The following is a 24134-nucleotide window of genomic DNA, read 5'->3' on the forward strand; positions in this document are numbered from 1 at the left end:
CCAGTCAACAGGGGCCTGGGAGGCCCATCATAAATATGCTAGGGAAAAAGCATCTCAAAGGGCCAAAATACTGTCTCGCTTTTACTTTACGAAAGGGGGCAGACATATCCCAGCAGCTCTGGAGGTCTTTGAAGCAAAACTCTTGGCGCAATTACTCTACGGGGCCCAAATCTGGACGGGAAATCATTGCCGCACACTTGAAACAGTCCAGTCTAAATTCTTAAGACAGATTCTAGCCGTTCCACCATGCGCACCAAATGCGGCCCTACGGCTGGAGACTGGCCTCCTCTCCGTCGAAACCCGAACCTGGTTAAGAACATTTAACTATTGGCTTTGCTTAAATTTAAACCCATCCGGACTACTACCTCTAGTAGCACGAGATGCTCATAGAAGTCGGTGGTCCAAAGTAGTGCATCAAAAACTACTTATATGTGGCCTCCAAGCACAGCATCTCCTGAAAATGGGTCTCCCCAAGGCAAAAACTATTACTGATCAGCGCATGAAGGATATTGAGCAGCAAAATAATCTGGCCTATATTAAGAAATTTAGTGGTTGGTACGCTTATCTGCCCCCCTCCCACTTTGATTTTTGGGCACCTTATTTGTCTACCTTAACCATTCCAAAACTCAGACGGGCCTTTACACTGGCCAGACTAAATATGTTACCCTCGGCTGTTCTTGAGGGTAGATATCAAGGAATTTCATTCGAGAACCGGCTCTGCCCCTGTGGAGCTGGCTACGTAGAGACTGTGTCACACATTCTCTTGTCTTGCTCCCTATATAAAGATCTCAGGGACGAGACCATCACGCCGCTCCTATCTGCCATCCCGGGCCACTCTTGTGAAGCCAAACTGTTCTCACTCCTGGCCGACCAGAATGGCTCGACAACAGAGAAGGTTGCCAAATTTGTCGAGAGAGCAATGAGACTGAGAGCTGCTATCTGAGTGACATTAGTGTCGTCACCCAGATTCCTCTCCTAGGATCTTATTATTATTATCATTATGTTTTGCTACTATTATTTTGTCGTCCCCTAAAATGTATTTTATATAATTGACTTTTTAGTTTTATTCTTTGTATATCGTATTGTTGTTTTATTGCTATGGCCGATGGCTGACGCAAATAAAGATTCATCCATTCATTCTTACATCATGGGCTTTGTAGTTTTCTGAACAGCTTAAACAGGCCACCACAATACAAGTGTGACGTGCTGAAGCCTAGTGAAGTCAATGGGCTTAAGTGCACCTAACTTTGTAAGTTGGAATGAGGCCCCGGTGGTTTCCTGTGCAGGATAGTGACAGATTGCTCACTGCACAAGCACTAAAAGCAACACAGCACTTCCTGGGTGAATACTGCAGTTGATTTCAGAAAGCCTCTGTATAATTTCAGAGCATGATTTCGCACTGTCAGGATACTACATTTTGACACAAACTCCATTCTGTGCAGGCCCCCTTCCAGACAGACTTCTCGATGTGACTTCATGATGATTTGTGCCCACAATTCTATTAGGGTGGTCATGTGCAACAGCAATGGGTTTAGGGCACTGCAGGTCCCCCCCCCCCCCGGTGCTGAGCTAAGAGGGCACATCATCATACCTATATTTATGTGGGCACCTACTGAGAAGATCCTGAAAAAAGCAACTGTACCAAAATGAATTATTGTAAAAATAAGAAATCTGGGGTGGGGAGTGGGGGTGAGCCAAATTTTGTCCTCAGGGCACCATATTACCAAAGTCCACCCCTGTGTGCAATCTCACTTTCGATACTGTTTGTCACCTGAAAAAGTTTTTAGGTGATCAAACCGCTTCAGTTCCAGTCAGTATATATCCCGTAACTTAAAACCCGTAATTTTTAATGCCACAAATGGGATTTCATGGGCTACTTCTGTTGCACTATTGCTCCTATGGACAGCAATAAGGTGGTAGCATTGAAGATGCATCACAGAGTAAACTAAAGCAGAATAAATACTAGCGCACTAGGGCATGATTATTGTGCCAAGAACATGTTACAGAATACACCCAGAACAAAACAATAGTCTGGTAGCAATATTGGCCAGCATAGTAGGAGCTGCTGAATTTTTCAACTTTCAAATTCAGCAAATGAGAGGTGCTAAAAGGTTGTAACATGACTTGGGAATTCAAAAGATACTTTGGTTGTATTAAAGTAATTTAGTTTTGCTTGGTAAGTGAATTGTTAAATTGCATAGAACTCATTAAAAATGATTGTCAGATACATGCATTTGTTTGTTTGTTTGTTTGCATTACCTGACACTTTCAGAAGGTAAAATTAAAATTATTTGATTTTCTGCAAGCATCTTGATATGCTTCTTCAACACATGTAGATTTACTAAGCTAAACGTTTAGTCACGAATAAAAGCAGATCTGAATTCCTCACACCCAAAAACATAGGGTTAAAACTCCTCACTGAAAAAATTCACAGAAATTAAGTTTAACTCCCTAAAATAGCATGCCCTATCTGCACAGTAAATATACAACCTGGCCGTATGCGCTTTGGGCATGTGTTTTGTTTGTGCCTGCGTTATGCGCTCCGTGGCGCAGCTGCTACTGGGACCATCTTATTTTCCCTCACAATGAATCTCTCCCACAGAAGATGAGTATGACCTTGGTGATTTGAAGCAGCAAGCTCAAGCAATAAAAATGGAATCCAACAAAGTGGATGAATAATAGTCCCAGGCTGAAAGCAAAAGAGGGATGTCTTTTAAAAAAGGGGGGTGGGGGAGAAGAAATAAAAGAGAGGGAGAAATTAATTACATTCCAGCCCTGCCAAGGAGAAGGTAGGCACACGGAACATACAAAATGTTATGGGGCTGCGTGACATTTGCAATCCGGCTTCGTGCGATGTCAAGAATGAAGGACGCACGCTGCTCACGTCAAGACATACTGGAATAATTTGTACTTTATTTTAAAAATAGTAAAGGGTTTCTTGTCCATGCAGGTCATAACACGTGACGTTGACATTTTGGCTTTTTCGAACACTTGACATTTATTATGGAACTTTGCGTTTTGTTCATTTGCTTTTTATAGGACACCTGCATGATACCATGATCAAAATATGCTCCTCTCTTGTTTTGGTCCATTCGCCCTCCTCCCATCTCAGAAAATCAGACTTTTAAAGCATAGTTGAACTTCTGTGCATTTCCCCCAAGTGTAGATGGTCTATTGCACAGCCATTTTGTCTGGTTATGGCCCTGTATGGGTTGCTCTAAAAGTTTCCTTCTCTATGGTCCATCTCTCTTCTCTGTCCCTGCCCCCACCCCCAAATTGCAGGGCAGAGATCATGATCGTAAGTGCAGTAAGAGGGAAGAAAATATATAACCTTCTGATCTGTTTGCAAGGTGGTTTTATACAACAATGAGTGTTTGTCCCATATTCATCTTAATTTGCTTGCAGGTGTTTATACATCATTATTTCAAGCCACACTTTCAAGGCATTTCTCTATTGCTTTCCAAACTGCAAAAAGTCTGTTTCTTTTTTTTAAGTGGATTTATTGAGCAAAGGCAATGGATCACTTAGGCCCACTTAAATTGCAAAAAAACTGAAGTTACAATATGCACTTGAAATTGGGCTTATCAACATTTACCTTTCCTCTGCTCTTCCCAGGAACAGTCTGTGCTTTAAAGCTCCATGTCAAAGCACCTGTTTTTGTTTGTGCTTAGGAGCTTTCTCTGCAAAAAACCCACTCTTTAAAACTCAATCGGAGCAAACGACAATCCACAGAAAATCCAAACTGAGGTTTCCCAAGCCTGGTGCCCTCCAGATGTCATTGGACAGCAACTCCCATAAGTCCCAACAAGCATGGCCAGTGGACAAGGGACTGAGAGCTGTAGTCCAACATCTGGAGGGAACCAGGCTGAGACAGCCACAGATGCTCCATGTTAGTTGGTGAAACGTGAAGAAGACAATCCCATGCACAGATGGGGTGCTGACTCAAGGGAATCAAGTACATTATTTCCTCCTTTTATATTTCTTTGGGGCTATATATACTGCTGTATTAAATCCTGATGTCAAATAGGGATGTATCTTTTTCTGTGTGCCATTTTTACATACAGATGTATTTTTTTTCTTAACTGGGGGGGGGGGAAATGACACTGACACATAATGCAGTAAGAATGAAGGAGGGCATCGAATGAACTTTCAGACATGGACATCTCAGGCCCTTCTTTTTAAGGCCTAATGGCAGAGCCCTTTATTGGATATACTGTAGGTAAAGATGAGCACAGATTCTCCAAATTCTCAGAGCAGACTGGATCTCTGTAGATCAAGTGCTGTTTGCATATATTTTGTCCTGTAAGGAGCCGGAGACTTGATGGGCAGAAGGCTTTGGAAGCAACAGCGTCCGGCAGCCATAGATGGCTGCTAACTGTAGGCTAAGTTTGGAGGTGGAACAGCATGGAGAGGCAGGCTTAAGTGCAGCGATGTGGACCAGTGAAGTGGTATAATGCCCCCAACTCAGCCCTACATCCTAGGCAGAAGAGTAGAGGTCAAGGTGCCTACAGCCAGGGTACTTAGGGATGTTGCCAGCAGGTTGGTGTGAGAAAGGGGCTCTGTGTTCTGCTCCAGCCACAAGTATTCCTCATCCAGTTTGCGTCTCTGTAGCTCACGGCCGATGTGCTCACGGATGGACTCGTAATACCTGTTGATGTATTTGATCTGGGGTGGGGGTGGGGGTGTGGCAGGCAGAGTGGGAGAGACAGAGAGACAGAGAAATGGAACACTGTGTTTGGTGTGGCAGGCTCCTCCCCTCTGCACGACCCTGCTCTCTTTACCCACCAGGCTTTTGCTAGAGATGCTTGAGGATTTTAATCAGTCTGTAATTTTAAGCAAACAAATCTAATTCATACACCCTGGGCCCTTCTTTGGTCTGTTTCAAATTGTTTCACTGGGTTTTAATATTCTATGAGGGCAGGTTTGCAACCCACCCCAGGACCTTATGCTGAAGGGCTGGTAGGAAATCCTATTAAATTAAATAAATACTAGTTCACAGATCGAGCACAGTTCTCTTCTAGCTTTTGCACTTCTCCAAATTTTGCAGTTCTTGGCTCAATATACCAAAACGCATACAGAAATGCATGTTTTAGATGCACACCAAATACATGTTTTATGATCATTTATGTACCCCTATCAGGGCAAAAACACATATTTTAGGATAAAGTGCATGCAAATATAATGTTAATTTTTGTATGTGTTTTCTTAAAAATTGCAGATGGGTGTAGAAATGGGCTGGAATGAATGAACAATGCCAGAAACAGACTGATCTGCCCACCCTTAGCTTGCACCCACCTGTTCCGAGGACAGGAGGTTCACATCAATGAGGTTCCGGTCGTAGGGCACTAGGGACACCACCTCAAAGGTCAGGTAGGGCTCTTCAGACATTTGGTACTATGGCAGACAAAGAAAGGAGGTGGCTCAGGTGGCTCACATTTTTTTCAGCAGTTGCATCAATTTTGTGAGGTTGAGTTTTGCATGTACATTCTCTCTTCTGTAGAATCAAAGAGCAACTTGGGCGTGTGAACAAGCCAAAACCATTCAGGGGTTCCTCACATACTACAGTCCTAATGAAAATTACACACCGCATTTACTTTTCTTTAAAAACAACAACAACAACAACCCATGGGCATGGTTTGCCATGACACCTTTAGATTCACATCTTGTCTGGCCCTTAGTGAAGTCTGTTCACATATATAATTGCCAGTCGTCAAGTTATAGCGTGAAGAAGTCAAATGTTGTCCATACACGACTGAGTTGACTCCAGGGAAATCCAAGGGGTGATGGGGTTGTCCCCCACCATCCTACGGCTGACAATGACCACCTACCCTTGCCCTGGATGTTGCGTTATAGCAGGTATGAAGAACCTGTGGCCATCCAGATGTTGCTAGACTACAGCTCCCACCTGACCCTGCCATCATGATCAATTGTCAGGGTTGATGGGAGTTGTAGTTTTTGCACCACACTTCAGCCAAAAAGGCTCCCCTTGTCCTCTTTCTATGCAATTGGTCCTGGATTAGGGGCTGCAGTTATTTCATACAAAGGACAATTATAAATGCTACCCCCCCTTTTAACATGCAGAAGGGTCCTCCTTAGAATGGGAAATGGGAATGAAAGAGACTTTGAGGATTCCAAATACCTTAAGGCCTGACCTGTATGTTGCAGAATCTCTACCTGTTTAAGGTTACAGCTCACGGTTTGTACAGAAAATGTCCTGCAGGTTGTCTTGCACCCACCCATTAGTGACCTATCAAAGGCAGAGAAGGAGCATCACCTTGGTCTTTGCTTCTACCACAACAGCAATGTCCTCCAGGCGGATCCCAAACTCACCATCCTGGTAATACCCTGGCTCTGGAGAGAATGGGGCAAAGGAGAGAGGAGGCAGATAGAGAGTTCAGAGTGCTTCTGTGCCTCCCCCTCCCCACCAGTCTGGCAAATCTTCTTACTTCATTGCCCAAACCAGTCAGGCTGTTTATTTAAATGAGACCCTCTTTAGCAATGCAAATTCCTGGGTGGGGAGGGTGGAAATTCAGAGGGAAGGTGGTCTTACGAAATGGGCTCAGAAGGACAGACACTTATGCTGCAATAAATCTTATTAGACTGAAACTGTGGACAGCTTTTACTACGGACACACTAAGACTTTTGGTAAACATGCTCATTATTGTGATTTCATGTGGTTTAAAGAACTGCAAAAAATCTTACTTCTGCTCGCTGTAACGGACTAACACAAGTACCCCTCTAGAATATGGTGTAGTGAATAAAACACCTAGCAGTTCCCAGATACAAACTCCAGAAAGAAAAAGAATCCCTGCCTGCGATTCAGGATGGGGAGGGGGAAGCAAGGCTTGGTGGCATCAGAACCAGTGAAGATCATGTGGCACTTACCTATGGAGGTGAACATGCCTTTTCCCAAGGGCACATTGTTGGCCTGAAAGCCCACAGGCCCTAAAGGTGAGAGGATCAGTTATTGCTATCAGAAAACCAGCCCAAGAGATTTTGCCATCCCTACTGAACTATGAAGTCTTCCCCTCTTAACGCACTGAAAACCAATTTTCCCATGGCATTTCACCAAAGCTACACAACTCCTGCAAACAGACATAATATCATGAGAAATCTTGGTTTTCATTTTTTCATGTTAAAACTCCCCAAGTTTCTAGTCCTGAATATTACAGAGATCAGCTTGAAAGTATCCTGATAGTACTGAGCTTAGTTAAATGTCCATAGTATATCTGCAAGGAAGGAGGACGGGGAGGAAATTGGAATAAACTGGCCCCACCTCCAGTGACCCCCAAGCTTGGCAAAGCTTCAGTGCCCTGTGCAAATTACTGGCCTTTGCTACAGCAGACCCGATCTATGAGCAAATGTGTAGGGCAGGCTGTTATATAGATTTTCCAGAATTCAGCTTCTAGTAGCGTAGAAGGTGGATTACCATTTTTAAAATGTTTGTTTCATTGTTTGTCACTGTTGAAGGGCAATATAAGCGCAATTCAACTTGACCCTGGTGCGACTTACACTCATGAACAGACAAAAAGTTGCCAATGCCATGACCAGTGCCATGGCCGTAGTTGAGCCCAGCTTCCCATAAGGCTCGGCGAGCAAGGGCCTCCACAAATCTCCCTAAAACAGAAAAGTCAAGTTTTGTTGAGGAACAGTAGGAGAGAACACTTAGTTTTCCCGCACACCCTTTCCCACACCTGCAAATCTCAGCAACAGGTAATAAAAGGCATACCGTATTTTTCGTTCCATAGGACGCACCGGCCCATAGGACGCACCTAGTTTTTTTGGGGGGGGAAATAAAGGGAAAAAAATTTCCCTTTATTTCCCCCCCAAACCAGGTCGGGGAATCCAAACCAGGTCGGGGAACAGCGGGATGGCGGCGCTGCGCCTCCCCGCTGTCCCCCGAGCTTGTGGGGCTGCCCGATGTCTGCCCAAAGCACGGGGCGCTCTGCTTCAGCACTCCCCGCGCTCCATGCAGCAGGCTGCTACCCGCAGCCTAGGGATCCCTGCTCCCCAGGCTGCGGATTTCTACCCGGCGCACGGGGCGCTCTGCTTCAGGGCGCCCTGCGCGCCGGGCGGCAGGCTACTATCCACAGCCTAGGGAGCCCTGCGGGAACTCCGGCGGGCTCCCCAGGCTTGCTGATAGCTTCCTGAAGCCTGGAGAGCAAGAGGGGTCAGTGCGCACCGACCCCTCTCGCTCTCCAAGCTTCAGCAAAAGCCTGTATTCGCCCCATAGGACGCACACAGATTTCCCCTTCATTTTTGGAGGGGAAAAACTGCGACCTATAGGGCGAAAAATACGGTACTTCCTTTGACGTGGAGGTGGAACATAACCAGAATGCCTAGTGGCCACTGATATCCTCCAAGAATTTGTCTAACTCTTTTTTACAGCCACCCAAGTTGGCAGCCATCACTACATCTTGTGTGACATGGCCTGAGAGGTGACCCCTGATGCTGTAGGTCTGGAGAACTGCCTGGTGGGTCAGGGTCTAAGTAAAACTGAGACACGGGAGGAAAGCGGTGTGGGAACAAAATGTCTTGGACCACATTCACACCATACGTTTACATGCTTTAAATGTGTTTTAGATGTATGGTGTGGGTGTGACCTTGGGCTGCCCCTCCTAGAGCTGAAATTAAATTTGGAGGAGGCAAACACTCTATATCAGAAGCTGGGCTGACTTTATTTGGTGCCCCCTCTCACCTGAAGTTCTGGATGGAAAGACGAGCCTAGACAGGTCAATGACTCCCATCAGCACACGGGTATAGGCTTCCTAAGAAGTGGAAGAGAAGAAGAAATAAAGAGATGAAAGGAAGCATGTCTGAAATGGAAGGGGGGGAAAAGATGAGCCAGATTCATGGAAAATTTATATGCCGTAAGAACACACAAAACCTGCCCTATACTGTTAAACCACTGGTCCATTTAGTCCTAGGGGCAGCAGGGAGGGGTGAGGAACCCAACCCTTAGGGATGAAGCACTTAGGGATGAAGCGGGGGGGGGGGGCAAATTTTCCAAGACCTCTTTCACCCACCCACTCAGAGTCCTTTCACCCAGAATTCTCTGGGTTACAGAATAATCCCTTATTTGTTGTTCCTCAACCAAAGGTATTGCTTTCCTTTCCTTTGGACCACATCAGTGAGGCCAAGGGTGTGTGTGTGTGTCTTGTTGTTTGGGCAGCCCAGGACCTCCATACACACTGCCTAGGTTTGTGCCCCAGGGACATCGCTTCGGTGCTGCTAATGCAGCAGTTTGACTTCACCCTCAGAGGCACACTCCATTGTCTCTCGAGACAGATGGATGCCAACAACTTGCTGTTGTGAAAGATAACAAAACAGTATGTTTTTATTAAGCACCCAGTTTCCTTGTCTGGTTTGGGAAGCCCCTTGCAGAGCACAGCAGATGAGTTTCCATTCAGAGTCATGAACTGAGACCAACATGCAAATCCTGCAACAAAATGTTGCAGTGTTGAGTGCTGCTGCCCGGCCACTGCCTGCCCTGCAGTCCATTCCTTTACCATTCCAGCCCCACCCTCCACATTCTGTGGCCATTCCATTGAGCATACTTATTTCTTATTCAGCTGTTTCTGTCCCCTCCCCTTCCCAGAATCCTCCCCTGAAAAGTGTTGTTGGTTGTGTTCTTTGTTTTTTGGTACTTTTGCAAACCTCAGGGTTCCCCAAGCCTGCTGATACTTCCTTCTTATGGAGGTGCTGGGAATTGCAGCTCTGTGAGGGGTACACTTTTAATGCATGGTGGGAGGGGGGAGGGGGAGACCTGTACCAACTCTCACCAAGTGCCCAATATAGGCAGAGGTACCAGGGACATCAGTTCCAAAAGGGAATCAATATACCGTTTGGCTTGGTTACTGCTGGGGTCTCCCTAGAGTGGGGACAGGTTTCAGGAGGTAAGCCAGTTGAGATATTTCTGCCCAAAGTGATGGCGCCTTCATTATACACCTTTAGGCACCAGGCAAAAACTTAACTTTTTAACCAGGCCAACCTAGCAGTTCAAAAGCATGTCAAAGTGTAAGTAGATAAATAGGTACCGCTCCGGCGGGAAGGTAAATGGCGTTTCCGTTTGCTGCTCTGGTTCACCAGAAGCGGCTTAGTCATGCTGGCCAAATGGCCCGGAAGCTGTATGCCAGCTCCCTCGGCCAATAAAGCGAGATGAGCGCCGCAACCCCAGAGTCGGCCACGACTGGACCTAATGGTCAGGGGTCCCTTTACCTTTACCTTTATGGTTGATCTGTTTGACATCTTATACCAGGGGTCGGCAACGTTTTTGGGGCATGGGCCGGTTCACAATCCTGCAGACACCACGGTGGGCCGGAGTGCATGTGTGTGTGTGTGTGTGTGTGTGTGTGTGTGCACAAGAGCATGCATGCATGCATGCATGCACAAATGCCATTTCTAGCACTCCTTCTGGCGCAGAGGAGGCGTGTGCAGCTTCCCATTGGCTGGAGGAGCTTCCTGCAGCCAATGGGAAGCCGCCCAGCGTTGCGGAAGGCGGTCCCCGCTCTGCTCTGCACCGGTTTAGCGCGTTGCATGGGAGCCAACCGAGTGGGTGGCGGGGGTCCATGGGCCTTAGGTTGCCCATGCCTGTCCTATACCCTTCTAAAATGTGGCTCTTTTCAGGTGGGGTGTTATTGGGTTGTTGTTTTTATTCTGATTATACATGTTGTGATCGTTTCTGTGAACCGCCCTGAGACCTCTGGGTATAGGGTGGTATATTAATTCAATTAACAACAACAACAACATATTGCAGTAGGATCCAAACAATATAAATTAAAAGCCTTTGCTGATGACTTAGTACAGTGGTGCCCCGCAAGACGAATGCCTCGCAAGATGGAAAACTCGCTAGACGAAAGAGTTTTCCGTTTTGGAGGTGCTTCGCAAAACAAATTTCCTATGGGCTTGCTTCGCAAGATGACAATGCCTTGCGAGTTCCTGCGGGGTTTCCCCCCCCCTTTTTCCAAGCCGCTAAGCCGCTCATCAGCTGATCCAATCAGCAGATAAGCCGCTAAAAGCCGCTAATCTGTCAATGGGCTTGCTTCGCAAGACGAAAAAAACCGCTAGACGAAGAGAATCACAGAACGGATTCTTTTCGTCTTGCGAGGCACCACTGTATTGACATTACAAGACCCAGACTCCAGTGCAGTAAAAGCACTGGAGCTTATACAGGAATTCGGACAAGTAGCAGGATTTAGATTAAATAAGAGCAAAACCAAAGTATTAGAGATAAATCTGGACAACGATGAAAGAAAACTACTACAAGAAAAGACGGGCCTTGATTTTGTGAAAAAAGTTAGATATTTGGGGGTGAACCTGTCTGGGAAAAATCTGAACTTGTACAAAGATAATTATGAGAAATTATGGAATGAAATTAAGAGAGATTTGGAGGTATGGTCAAATTTAAAATTGTCATTATTGGGCCAGATTTCAGTGGTTAAGATGAATGTGTTGCCAAAGATGCTTTTTTTGTTTCAAGCTCTCCCAATTATAGATAATGTGAAATGTTTTAAAGAATGGCAGAAAGCTTTATCTAGATTTATCTGGCAGGGGAAAAAACCCAGAATTAAATATAAATTGCTTACGGATTCTAAAGAAAGAGGGGGATTTTCCCTGCCAGATTTGAAAATCTATTTTGAAGCAGCAGTGCTTTGCTGGATTAAAGAGTGGATACAGCTAGAAGATATTGATGTATTAGATCTTGAGGGATTCAACAATGTGTTTGGATGGCACACATATTTATGGTATGACAAAGTAAAGGCCCATAATGCATTTAAAAATCATGTAATTAGGAAATTGTTGTACAATGTTTGGATAAAATATAAAGATCTTTTAGAAAGGAAGACGCCCAGATGGCTTTCACCAATGGAGGCCCAGAAAAAGTTAAATATGGATACCAAATGGTTGACATATTCAGATTTATTATTGGAGGATAAAGAAGGATATAAGTTAAAACCATTTGATCAAGTTAAAGATAAGTTAAATTGGTTACATTATCACCAGATTAATGAATTGTACAAATTAGATAAGAAAAATGGTTTTGCTTCTGAAAAATCTAAGTTGGAGACGGAGTTGGTGGACACTAAAGCTAAAAATCTGTCTAAAATGTATAAGTTACTTTTGGAGTGGCATACAAAGGATGAACAAGTTAAATCAGTGATGATAGATTGGGCAAGAGATGTAGGACATAACATAATGTTTGAGGATTGGGAAAGATTGTGGAAGAGAGGGGTCAAGTTTACTGCATGTACAATGTTAAAGGAAAATATAATGAAAATGATGTATAGATGATATTTGACTCCTGTTAAATTAGCAAAGATTTATCATAACTGTGACAATCTATGCTGGAAATGTAAAGAGAAAGAAGGAACTTTTTATCACATGTGGTGGACCTGCCCCAAAGTGAAAGACTTCTGGGAAACGATTTATAATGAATTGAAAAAAATGTTGAAATATACATTTATAAAGAAACCAGAGGCCTTTCTTCTGGGAATAACAGATTTGGAATTGCCCAAGAAAGATGTTAAATTATTTTTGTATGCCACAACTGCTGCTCGAATTTTACTAGCTAAGAAATGGAAAACGCAAGAACTACCAACTATGGAAGAATGGCAGATGAAGATGATGGACTTTTCGGAGCTAGCCGACCTGACCGGAAGAGTCCGCGACCAGAATGAGGAGGAGTATCAGGAAGAATGGATGAAATTTAATGATTATTTAGTTAAATATGTTAAGTTAAAATAATTGGAAAAAGCTTGCAATTACCAGTTAGGCTTAGGACTTAAATAAGTAATGTGATGAATTATTATGTTTAATGCTGAATTGGGAAGAGTGATGTTAAGTGATTAAGTTAAAATTATAAGAACTTTGATTTGGAAAACCGTTAAAATAATAAGCACTGAAATTCAGCCAGGGAGATACGAGGAAGTCACTTAACAATGTTAAGAAGATTAGTTTTAATAAGGTTATGATTTGTGTTTGTTTGTTTGTTTGTTTGTTTGTTTGTTTGTTTGTTAGTGTGTTTTTAATTTTGTGAAAATCAATAATTTTTTTGGAAAAACAACAACAACAACAACAACAACAACAACAACAACAACAACAACACCACCACCACACTTGGGAGCTACCTGCTTTACCATAGCCATCCTGAAAGTAGCAAGAGAAAAGGAGGGCAAAGTAACTTAGACAAGGGGGTGGGGGTGGAAATACAGCAGAAGGAAAACAAGACTTTGTCCCCGAGTCCCAGGTGTGCAATCCAGGTGTACGTGTAGGAAGAAGAAACAGTACCTTCTGAAAATCTGTGGGCTCCCCCCAGTGGACAGTGCGGGTTATGTCCGTTGTTCCATCTCTGCAGGGGTGAGAGAAGCAAAGCGAAGGGAGCTTTGTCAGGCAATGGTACCCGTCAGGTCAGCAGAGGTCCAGAGCCTCACTTGGCGGAAGGAGCTGGAGGGCTTCCCAAAATGTAGCAAGGCTGGCTTACCACATTTTGAAGCAAAGTCGGTAATACAATTGCTGGGCAAAGAGGCATTTCCCCCACTCCTTAAGGAGTCTAGAGTGTATAAAACTACCTAGTTTTAGGTAGTGAGGAGCTGTTTTGGTGGATTGGGCTTCCCTCACTTAGCCCCAAAGTTGTGCCAAATATATTTAGGGGAGCACGTGGAGAACCTTTGAGAGCAGCAGTTCCCGCTTTGCTACGTGGAACCTATTGCTCCCAGAGACTTGCCTGACTCTTAACCCTGATTTAGGACGTGAGGGTTTCGTTTTTTAGCAATGCCTTTGCTCTTCCTTCTGGTTACCTGTTTTATTCTGAGTAGCTGTGTTTTTAAATACCATTTATTGCGCCTCAATCCTGGATCTCCTCCACAAGACCTGTTCCTTGAGCAGGGATCATAATGAATCTTAACAACAAAAATAATGACAATTTGGGAGCACCTCTGTTCTTCCTCCTAGGCATAGTTTGATATTTCAATTGTATCATGTGATGGGTAGTAAATATTCTGACAGTTTATACAGTGGTACCTCAGGTTAAGTACTTAATTCGTTCTGGAGGTTCGTTCTTAACCTGAAACTGTTCTTAACCTGAAGCACCACTTTAGCTAATGGAGCTTCCTGCTGCTGCCACACCGCCAGAGCACGATTTCTGTTCTCATCCTGAAGCAAAGTTCTTAACCTGAAGCACTATTTCTGGGTTAGCGGAGTCTGTAACCTGAAGCGTATGTAACCTGAAGCGTATGTAACCTGAGGTACCACTGTATGTTGTAACCTGTTCACAACATTTTACAGACTTTATAGAGAAAGCGGCCAATCATTTGTAACAACAACAAGTATTATGACAAATTCATTACCCGCCCTTCACCAGCAGGTCCCAGTGTGGGTTACAACAATTTAAAAACAGTTTAAACAAATCACAGGTGAGTCCTAAACCACACATACCCCTTGTCAAAACCAAGGTGAAGAGGTGTGTCTTCAGCATATGACAAAAACTACATAATGTAGGCACCATATGCACCTCTGTGGGGAGGAAGTTCCACAATTTAGAGGCTGCCACAGGCACAATCCCTCCATTGCAGGGGGTTGGACTAGATGACCACAGGGTCCCTCCCAACTCTACAAGTCTATGATTCTACCACCCCGAGCCTGTGAGGGCAGCAGAACTATCAAGAGGGTCCCAGCTGTTGCTCTTAACACTCCATACAGTCAGTGGCAGACGCTGAGTTCTCAAATTTTAGCGGTGCCCTGTGTGATGCCAAAATTTGGTGCCCCCCACCTCTTTCACTGCATTCTAAATAATAGTTGTGGCATCCCCAGGTTCCACACCCAGTGCGACCAAACCAGTTGCACTCCCCTAAATCTGCCTCTGATGCAGTCTGTAGGGTAGGACGCTGTGTTTCAGAGATCAATAGATGAACCCAAACCCTAGAGTACAAGGAGTTGTCACTGGGGCATACTCAGACTGCTTTCTCCTTGATAGGAGAAAGCTCCATAAATCCAGAAGCAGCTTGCTTGGTGGGGAGGAGTCTCTTTGCTACCTTCTCAGCAGATGGCTCACTGGTGTTTACCAGGAGACGGGGGTGGGTGGGTGAGGCAGTGGGGAAGTTGGTGATGTGTAAGCACATCAGCAGGAGTGCCACATTGGCTCTGCCAGTGTGTTTGGACTCCGCTGACCTTCCTGCCACTTTCCTCTCTCCCTCCTACAGTACAGTGACCTGCCTGCCAGCAACCTAGCACAGAGGCTCTGCCTCACAAGGTGAGCTGCTTCTCCATAAAACCCGCTGCCAGGTGCAGGCACCTGAGCCTGGCCAAAGAGAGAGAGGGCATCCCATACTCACAAATATTGGCCCCCTGAGTCCAGCAGGTACATTTCATTCACAGTCAGGTTTCGGGCGGTAGCATTGGATGGGCTGAAAGAGGAAAAGAAAGACACAGAGAGGAACATCAGAATTAGCATGTTGGGTCAGGCAATTGTGCCTCCAAGCTCAGTGTTCAGTCGCCAGCAGACGCAGGGAAATTCAAAAACAGGATAAGGCAGCAACATTCACAAAATAAGAGTAAAGGAATATTATATGGAAGCACATAGTTTCCCCAAAGGCTCATGGGAATTGTAGTTTACCTCTCACAGAGCTAGAATCCCCTGCACCCTTAACAAGCAGTTCCCATAATTCTTTGGGGGAAAGTCATGTGCTTTAGAGGCATGGGTTGTACACAGCCTCTGTTTAGATGATGGTTTTTATTCCTCCCCTGCCCTTCACCATAAAGTCCTATGGCAAATGACAACAACAGAGAAACAAAAGATCACAACAATTTACAATCAGAAAAACAGAGCAAGAATGTAAGAAGCAACAGTGGCCCAAGGGGTGGGAATGCGCTGCAAAGCCGTCCTCCCAGCACCGGGGCCGATGCAGCTTATCTGAATGTGCCTTGTGTGGAGTGAGGTTGTGGTGAGGCCGGGCTGTGTGGCTGCACCGAGTGCCAACCTGCTACTCTCACTAGTGCATCCCATCTGAGCCACCACCATGGGTCACCCAAGTCCCACCCAGTAAGTGGCAGGGATGCTGGTTTCGGGAGGCTGCTCCACCTACACAGGCTGCTAGTAAAAAAAGAAAAGCCCTGCTGAATCAGACCAAAGGATAGACTAATCCAGCACCCTCTTCTTGTTTTCTACAGTGACCAACCAGGGCTACGGTATGTACACACCATACATTTCAAGCACCACCCCAAAGAATCTTGTGAATCGTCGTTTACCCAGAGGCGAACCTAGGTGCTTGTGCCCTTGGCAAGGAACTGTATTGGAGCCTCCAAAGCCAGGAGAGACTATGGAGTAGAAACTTAAAGTTTGCTTTTCTTCACCTTTTGCACTCCGACAGCGATTTCCTGGCCATCAGAGTTGGGTCTGCTCTGTTCCCCATCCCCCCCAATCAGTCTGTCTGCCTGTCTGCCTACTGCCTCCTTCTGCTCCGTGCTTTCCCTTCTGCCTCCTTCTGCTCCCCTTCCTTTTTCCTCTTCCTACAACTCTTCCCTGCTCTCTCTGTCTTTCTTCTCTCCGAGCCCCTGCTCACACTTCTAAAAGCTCTGACAGCCAACTGGAGAGGGCTCCACAGGGCTGCTGCAACAGTGAAGTAAAGGTAAAGGTACCCCTGACCCTTAGGTTCAGTCCCGCTCCTGCCCACCTGGCTACAGCAGTACACACCAGCAACTGGATTCCTCTGCAGAGATGGCCAGAGGAGCCTGTATGCCTGACCGAACAGCGGAGGAGCAGCCCTCTCCAGTAGGCTGGCAGAGCCCTCCAGTAGGCTCACATACACAAGGGGTGTATGCAGGCTCCCAGCCACTCCAGGCCAGAGGTGCAATTATTGTGCCTTCCTAGGCCTGTGCCCTTGTGGGCTAACCTGGCCAGCCCCTGAGTTTACCCCTCACAGAGTTACAACTCCCAGCACCATGAAGAAGCTAGAGTTCTCAGATACTTTAAATGCACTGGGTGTCTACACCTGGGTGTCTCTGGAAAGCCCACAGGCAGAGCAAGAGAGCGACAGCTCTCTCCCAGGATAGCTCCCCAGAGAGACAGCCTGCTTCTGAATCTGAATGTAGCATACAAACAGAGCAGCTAGCAACTATTGGCAGCCATATCCTCCACAAACCATCTCCTTTTAAAGTCATTGAAATTGGTGGTCATTATTGCCTCTTGTGGGAATGAGCTCCCTAGTGGCACCTCCATGTCCCAAGGCTCCCAGGTGGGGATATAATTGCCTTTGTGCATTTCTGTGAGTTTCCTGGAAGCGGGGGGTGGGGTGGGGGGCGGGCTAGCAAGTTTGAGAAAACAGGATGCTGAATTCACCAGCAGGGCTCTCTCTCCCTGTGCTTTGCAGAGGCAGGTGCGACATGCACGCTCAGGAACCCACGTGCACAAGCCACAACCTATATTTGGGCATGCCATTTTTAGATCCTGCCCACCCCAGTTTGTGCAGATTCTTGGCAGCTCTGGGGTTTCCCTCTACACGCTCACGGCTTTTAGGACTGGCTCCTTTATGTGAGCATTGCAGACCAAGGCTATGTGCACATCAGTAGCTTAGAATGCAACAAAGTCTCTCTCTCTCTTTCTCTTTCTCCCTCTTTCTCTCTCTCTCTCACACACAACAACAACAACAACAACATTGCGCTTGCATGTTGCTGTTCAAACCAGTGAGGGGGTGGGGGGATGTCTTCAGCTGATGCACATTAACTGTTTGATTTCTCCCCACCCCCGGCCCAGCATTGCTCTTCGTGAATCTGCCATCTGTACATGTGCAACATCTGCTTTGAATGTACCCACCTCAGCTTAACTGTGAAGTGAATGTAGTTTAGGTTTTCAAACCGGGCAGAAGCTGCATCAAACAGCAGTATATCTCAAGAAACAACAGTGCGGATAGGGACCGTGGCTCAGTATCATGTGTGCATTGCTTCAAACACCAGCGGTGGGATTGCACTGGAGCCAAAGTAAGTGGTAATGTGTGCCAAGCCTAAGTTCTCAGAGGCTGTGACGCCAGTTTTAACAAACCCAATTTTTCAACTGTTCTTGTGGAGAATGCAAGGAGGCAGTAAGGCAGAAGTAGGGAACAATCAGGCCCAGAGGCCAAATCTGCCCCTCCAGACCTCTCTGTTTGGCCCTTTGGGGCTCTCCCTTGGACTGACTGCCTCTCTAGGCCACACCTCCTCTCCCCTGGCCACGCTTCTCACCACCCCCATTTTGTGCTCCTCCTTGGGTGCTTGTGTCTGGCTGAAAGATGGGGAGAGAAGAGGCCACACTGATGCATTTCAATCACATAAGGTAAAGGGACTCTTGACTATTAGGTCCAGTCATGACCGACTCAGGGGTTGCGGCGCTCATCTCACTTTATTGGCCGAGGGAGCCAGCGTACAGCTTCCGGGTTATGTGGCCAGCATGACTAAGCCGCTTCTGGTGAACCAGAGCAGAGCACGGAAACGCCGTTTACCTTCCCGCCGGAGCGGTACCTATTTATCTACTTGCACTTTGACATGCTTCTGAACTGCTAGGTTGGCAGGAGCAGGGACCGAACAACGGGAGCTCACCCTGTCGCGGGGATTTGAATCGCCGACCTTCTGATTGGCAAGTCCTAGGCTCTGTGGTTTAACCCACAGTGCCACCCACGTCCCTTATTTCAATCACATGGCTTCCCTCAAAGAATCCTGGGAGCTGCCATTTGTTAAGGTTGCTGGGAACTGTAGCCCTGTTGGGGGAAATTACAGTTCCCAAGGTTTCGAAGGGAGCAAGCTGTGACTGTTCAAGTGGCATAGATGTGCTTTAAATGTTATCGTGTGGATAGGATCGTGTGTTTCCGACCTGATTTCTGTGTTGCTGGAATGTAGCCTACTGTCATGCTCTATAATTTAAAGTAATATCACCCCCCTTTAAACAGTCATGGCTTCCTCCAAAGAATCATGAGAACTGTGCTAAAGGTGCTAAGAGTTGTTAGGATTCCTCTATTCCCCTCACACAGCTACAATTCCCAGAGTTCCCTGGGAAGAGGGATTGATTGTTAAAATACTCTGGGAACTGTAGCTCTTTGAAGGGGCAACACCTCTCAGCAATCTTAGCAAATTACAGTTCCCATGATTCTTTGAGCGAAGCCCTTACCATTTTAAGTGGGGGTGATACCGCTTTAAACGTATAATGCAGTTGGAGCCTCCAAATGTGTACATCGGTCAAAAAAACAAAAAAATAACCTGTTTATTAGGAGAAATTTGCACTAAAATGCTGATGAATTTTCACAAATCACAGATCGCTGCAGAAATGTGGAAAACTGAATTTAAGAGCGGGAAAATGAGGAAAGGGGGGAACTGATAAGGGCAGAGCCCTCCATCCCCATCCATCCCTAATTATAGGCCCTAGTTAAGGAGATGGAAATGGTGAGTGATATGAGAAGCAAGTGGTAGAGTCCTCCACTACTTTCGTTCTGAGAGAGGGAGCTGTCCACATGTTTTGGGTTGTGGAACTGTGAATTTCGAAAGTTACCTGTGTTTCGGTTCCTGTATTGTTTTGGTAAATGTGAATCAGGTAGGTTTGCAAACCAAACCAATTTTCTCCTCAATCCCTACCTGTAATGGGCCAGAGCTGCATTCAGTCCAGTGGCGGAGATTGTCTCAAAGCTGGGCCCCTTGCAGTTGGCCTCTTCGCTGTGGAGGGAAAGAGAAAACTCTGGTTGGCACCCTTTTCACCCTCCGCAGCATCATCACCACTGATTGATTTTCATACTATTTACATGCCACAAAAGCTTCTAAGCCATTTACAAGCATAAAATCTACTATAAATTCCATATATAATTAAAATAAAATAATAAAACAACTCTACAAAAATAGTAAAACCGCTCAGATTTAATACCATTATTTTTATTATTTATTTAATTTCTATACAACCCTATACCCGAAGCATAACTATGAGACAGTTTTTAAAACCCCCAATTAAAACAGATAGGTCAAGAAGTTCAAGTTCAGGGGGATGAATGCTTGTCTAAGCAGGTGTACCTTCAATAGCCGGGGGAATGCCAATATAGATGGGGCTTCTCATATTTCAGCAGAGAGGCATTCCACAACACTGGTGCCACCAGTAAAAAGGCCTTCCTCCATGTTCTCACAATGTGATAATCACCAGACCATGGCAAAACTAGCCTAAATGAAGCATTGCCCTTTTCAGACTGACCTACGCAACTGGTCTACATAACGGGCGCCAGAGATTTCATTCACAGAACCGGTGGGAACATTCTTTTCCAGCCAGACCAAGTACCGAATCACTGCAATGGCATCTCGTACCTGTGGTTGTAATCATTGTTTAGTATTTCTATCCTGCCTTGCTATAATAAAACTTACAGCAAAATAATAAATAGCCACGTTGCAAATTTATGAGCATGTCCAAAAACACCCTTCTCTCTCTCTCTCTCTCTCTCTCTCTCTCTCTCTCTCAAAACCAAATGGAACACATGATTGCAATAAATATTCAAATATCATTTTATCATCATGTCTGTTCCGGAATGCACACATCATTCACAGATGTCCCATTTTGACTGTCTACACCCTGCATCAAGTTTTCATCTGCAGAAGGCATCATAGTTGGCTGGAGCCACTCTACATGGCTGCAACATGGCCTCATGGTAAAATCTCTTCCAGCACGGTGTCTAGCCCTGACCTGGTACTGGACATGGAGTCCTCAGAAGGCAAAACAGACACCCCATGGGTTGAGAATCTTGGGGAGCAGGCAGCATCCCCAGAGTTCAATGCTGAAGATGCCCTTGTGGGTCCTCCCCCAAGTTGATATTTGATGAAGAACCCCCGAAACTGTCAAAGATGAGGAGCCACCCTCTCCCCCACCAGTCCTGATGGGTGCCAGCCCCAAAGGCTTCAGGCAACACTGTCCAGACAGTCATGGGTAAAGGATCCACTTGCTGTGGTTTAGGAGAACTCCCTTGAGCTTCGACTCAAATCTAAACTCACAAGATCATTGCACCACAACATTCCACTGCTTTTGCACTCGCGGTGGGCTTACATACATGGGCAGCTCGCAGCATCTCTTGCTCCTTGGCGTTCTTGACTGCTTTGGTGATCATTACAGGAGAGTACTCCTCTACCAAGAGTTTTTCCTGTAAGACAGGAAGGAGGCAGCCATGTCAATAGGCCATTCTCAGGGGGGATGCACCTGTCGGCTTACCATGAAGCAGACCAGCTGGAGGCAGGCCTTTGTCATCACTCGCAGAGCATGTTGCGCAGTTCCCCTTTGCTTATGCTGCATTCTATATGTGGCAGTTCTCACAGCATATATTAGAGTGCCTGCCTGCATGCACGCACGATCATCTCCTGATGTCTGCTGTGTCCTTCAATGAACTCCATTTGAGGCAGGGCTCTGGTCCTGGAGCCTGGTTTCATTCCCAGAGCTCAACATTAAAAACACTTGTGAAGTAACAAACATAAGACATGAGGAAGAGTCCCTCTGGATCAGATGAAAGTCTATCTAGGTTTAGGGGGATTAGCAAATCTTCCAATTTCAGGCTGAATTCACATGGCATTTTATTTCATTTTCACAACTTTCCCCCTGTTAGTTCTACAAGGCATTGTGGTGAAATACAGTGCAGAAAAATGAGACTTCACTTACACCACCCAGGAAAAAAACCACGCCTCTGCACAGGTAACTTTCTGTGCAAATGCATATGCCCTAACCAGAGTGAAAGGAGAGGTGTGCCTAATAATAGCTTGTGTGACCTAAAAAGCAAGGCTCGGCAGCTCAGTTGTCATGCACTGCCACCCGCTGCAAACATTGTCAGGTGGTGCAGAAACTTTGCAGGATTTAAGACAGCAAACAGCATGCAAAAACCATGCAGGGAGCTTCCTGTGCAGGAAGTTACTAGCTATGTTGGTTATGCTCTCAGAGACAGCATGCTTTTGAATACCAGCTGCTGGGAACTGCAGGATGAGAGTGCTCAGGTCTTCTTTGCTGGTTTCCGGCAGGCATGTGGTCGGCCACTGAGAACAGAATGCTGGACTAGCCTGATCCAGCAAGCTCTTATGCTCTTAATTGCACAGTGAATGGAGGCAATGCACTATTCAATGCCATATGAAAACATAACAAAACTTTTGCTTTTAGCAAGCAGAAAGGGGTTCCCGTATGGATGGGCCCAGGGTTGACAATACAAAGCTAGGTGAATCAATTGTCTGACTTGATACAAGGCAGATTCCTATCCTAAGTTTCCAAACTATGAGTGGTGATGATGGCTCACTCTCTATGTTCTTCCTTTTTACCTGGGAAGGGCCATAGCTGAGTGGCAGAGCATCTGCTCTGCACAGAGACGGTCCCAGGTTCAATCCCTGGCATCTCCGCATGGGACTGGGAGTGCCCCCCATCTGAAACCTTGGAGAGCAGCTGCCAGTTAGTGTAAGGTAAGGTAAAAGGTAAAGGACCCCTGGATGGTTAAGTCCAGTCAAAGGCGACTATGGGGTTGTGGCGCTCATCTTGCTTTCAGGCCGAGGGAGCTGGCGTTTGTCCACAGACAGCTTTCTAGGTCATGTGGCCAGCATGACTAAACCGCTTCTGGCATAGAGGGACACCGTGATGGAAACCAGAGTGCACGGAAACGCTGTTTACCTTCCTACTGCAGTGGTACCTATTTATCTACTTGCACTGGCATGCTTTTGAACTGCTAGGTTGGCAGGAGCTGGGACAGAACAACAGGAGCTCACTCCGTCGTGGGGATTCGAACTGACAACCTTCTGATCGGCAAGACCAAGAGGCTCAGTGGTTTAGACCACAGTGCCACCCACATTCCTGACCAGTCAGTGTAGTAGACCATACTAAGCTAGATGGACCAATGGTCTGACTCAATGGAAGGCAGATATCTATGCTTTCCCCCCAGTTTTTCCAGTGCAGCCTCCTCTCTGGTTCAATGGTTCCCTTGTACAAGAGTCCCTCCATCTTTCTTACTTACCAGGGGGATTTCTCGATAGAGTCCTAGGGTGGTGTATTCAGTCCCGATCCAGATTCGAACGCCATCCTGCTGGGCATACTTTCTCACACTTGTGCTTACTTGATTATAGTCCGCCACCTGCACACACAGGGGCCCTGGGCACTGAGAGACCAGCGACTGGGATGCCTCTTTGCTCAGTCGACTCTGGTTCACAAACAGACTAAGGAGGGGTGGGGGCAAACCAAGTGAGATTGGAAGAACAAACAACTGTGTGTTACTTTGCTGATTCACTTTGGCCCCCTCTAACACTATACATTTAATGTGCTAGTAAACAGCTAAAATCGCTTTAAACCAGGGGTAGGCAACCTAAGGGCCGGGGGCCGGATGCGGCCCAATCGCCTTCTAAATCCAGCCTGCGGATGTTCTGGGAATCAGCATGTTTTTACATGAATAGAATGTGTCCTTTTATTTAAAATACATCTCTGGGTTATTTGTGGGGTCTGCCTGGTGTTTTTACATGAGTAGAATGTGTCTTTTATTTAAAAAGCATCTCTGGGTTATTTGTGGGGCATAGGAATTTGTTCATTCCCCCACCCCCCCAAAAAATATAGTCTGGCCCACCACATAGTTCTGAGGGACAGTGGACCGGCCCATGGCTGAAAAAGGTTGCTGACTCCTACTTTAAACAGCCATGGCCTCCCCTGCCCCAAAGAATCCTGGGAAAGATAGTTTGCTAAGGGCTCTGAGAGCTGTTAGGATGCCTCTATTCTTCTCACAGAGCTCCAGTTTTCAAGAGTGGTTTAAAAACAGCCCATCCCTCTTCTCAGGGAACTTATGGGAATTTTGCAAACATCGTTTGGCTGGAGAACTGCACCACAGAATTCAGATAGGTGAGAATTTTGAAGGAGGGCTGTGTTTCCTGGAAAGAGATGAAGACTGAAAGTGAGAATTTGGTAGCGTTGCAAACTGCATAGAATTTCTCCCTCATCCCTAATGCTTAGTCAGGACAAAATGCTGAGTTTCTGTTTGGGGGGAGGGGAGGTAAAACAGGAAATGGAGGATAGGAAATGGAGTGTTATGGAAGAGGGCATGGCTGGCTGGCATGAACCCCGAGGAGAGCATCTCACACTGCAGCCATTTTATTCTGGATCCCACTTGTTTGAACCAGACCCTTGTCTGAGACGGTGAGTAAGT

The 24134-nt window shown here is 46.0% G+C and overlaps 1 protein-coding gene and 1 long non-coding RNA gene across 6 annotated transcripts in view; one reads left to right on the plus strand and one right to left on the minus strand.

Moving 5' to 3' along the window:
- Positions 1-2893: 2893 nt before the first annotated feature.
- The window catches only part of XPNPEP2 (X-prolyl aminopeptidase 2), a 36288-nt gene continuing 15047 nt past the window's right edge, over positions 2894-24134 (minus strand). Inside the window, exons 10-21 of one of the 2 annotated variants that reach the window (XM_083484730.1) lie at positions 22962-23160; positions 21036-21125; positions 20192-20301; positions 19591-19668; positions 15330-15401; positions 13288-13348; positions 8699-8768; positions 7513-7617; positions 6886-6945; positions 6275-6351; positions 5296-5394; positions 2894-4665 (exon numbers count right to left, since the gene is read on the minus strand). In XM_083484730.1, the coding sequence (XP_083340856.1) occupies positions 4471-4665; positions 5296-5394; positions 6275-6351; positions 6886-6945; positions 7513-7617; positions 8699-8768; positions 13288-13348; positions 15330-15401; positions 19591-19668; positions 20192-20301; positions 21036-21125; positions 22962-23160 (1216 nt within the window). In that variant the 3' untranslated portion in view covers positions 2894-4470. The remainder of the gene's footprint in view (positions 4666-5295; positions 5395-6274; positions 6352-6885; positions 6946-7512; positions 7618-8698; positions 8769-13287; positions 13349-15329; positions 15402-19590; positions 19669-20191; positions 20302-21035; positions 21126-22961; positions 23161-24134) is intronic. The other variant, XR_014521289.1, reaches the window with a different exon arrangement.
- Positions 23167-24134, plus strand: part of LOC310698106 — a 34794-nt gene continuing 33826 nt past the window's right edge. For all 4 annotated transcript variants that reach the window (XR_014521313.1, XR_014521314.1, XR_014521315.1 and 1 more), the window contains exon 1: positions 23167-24124. This is a non-coding gene — a long non-coding RNA (uncharacterized lncRNA). The remainder of the gene's footprint in view (positions 24125-24134) is intronic.

The sequence above is a fragment of the Podarcis liolepis genome (genome assembly GCF_965112155.1).
Source record: "Podarcis liolepis genome assembly, chromosome: Z".
In the NCBI taxonomy this organism is placed as follows: Eukaryota; Metazoa; Chordata; class Lepidosauria; order Squamata; family Lacertidae; genus Podarcis; species Podarcis liolepis.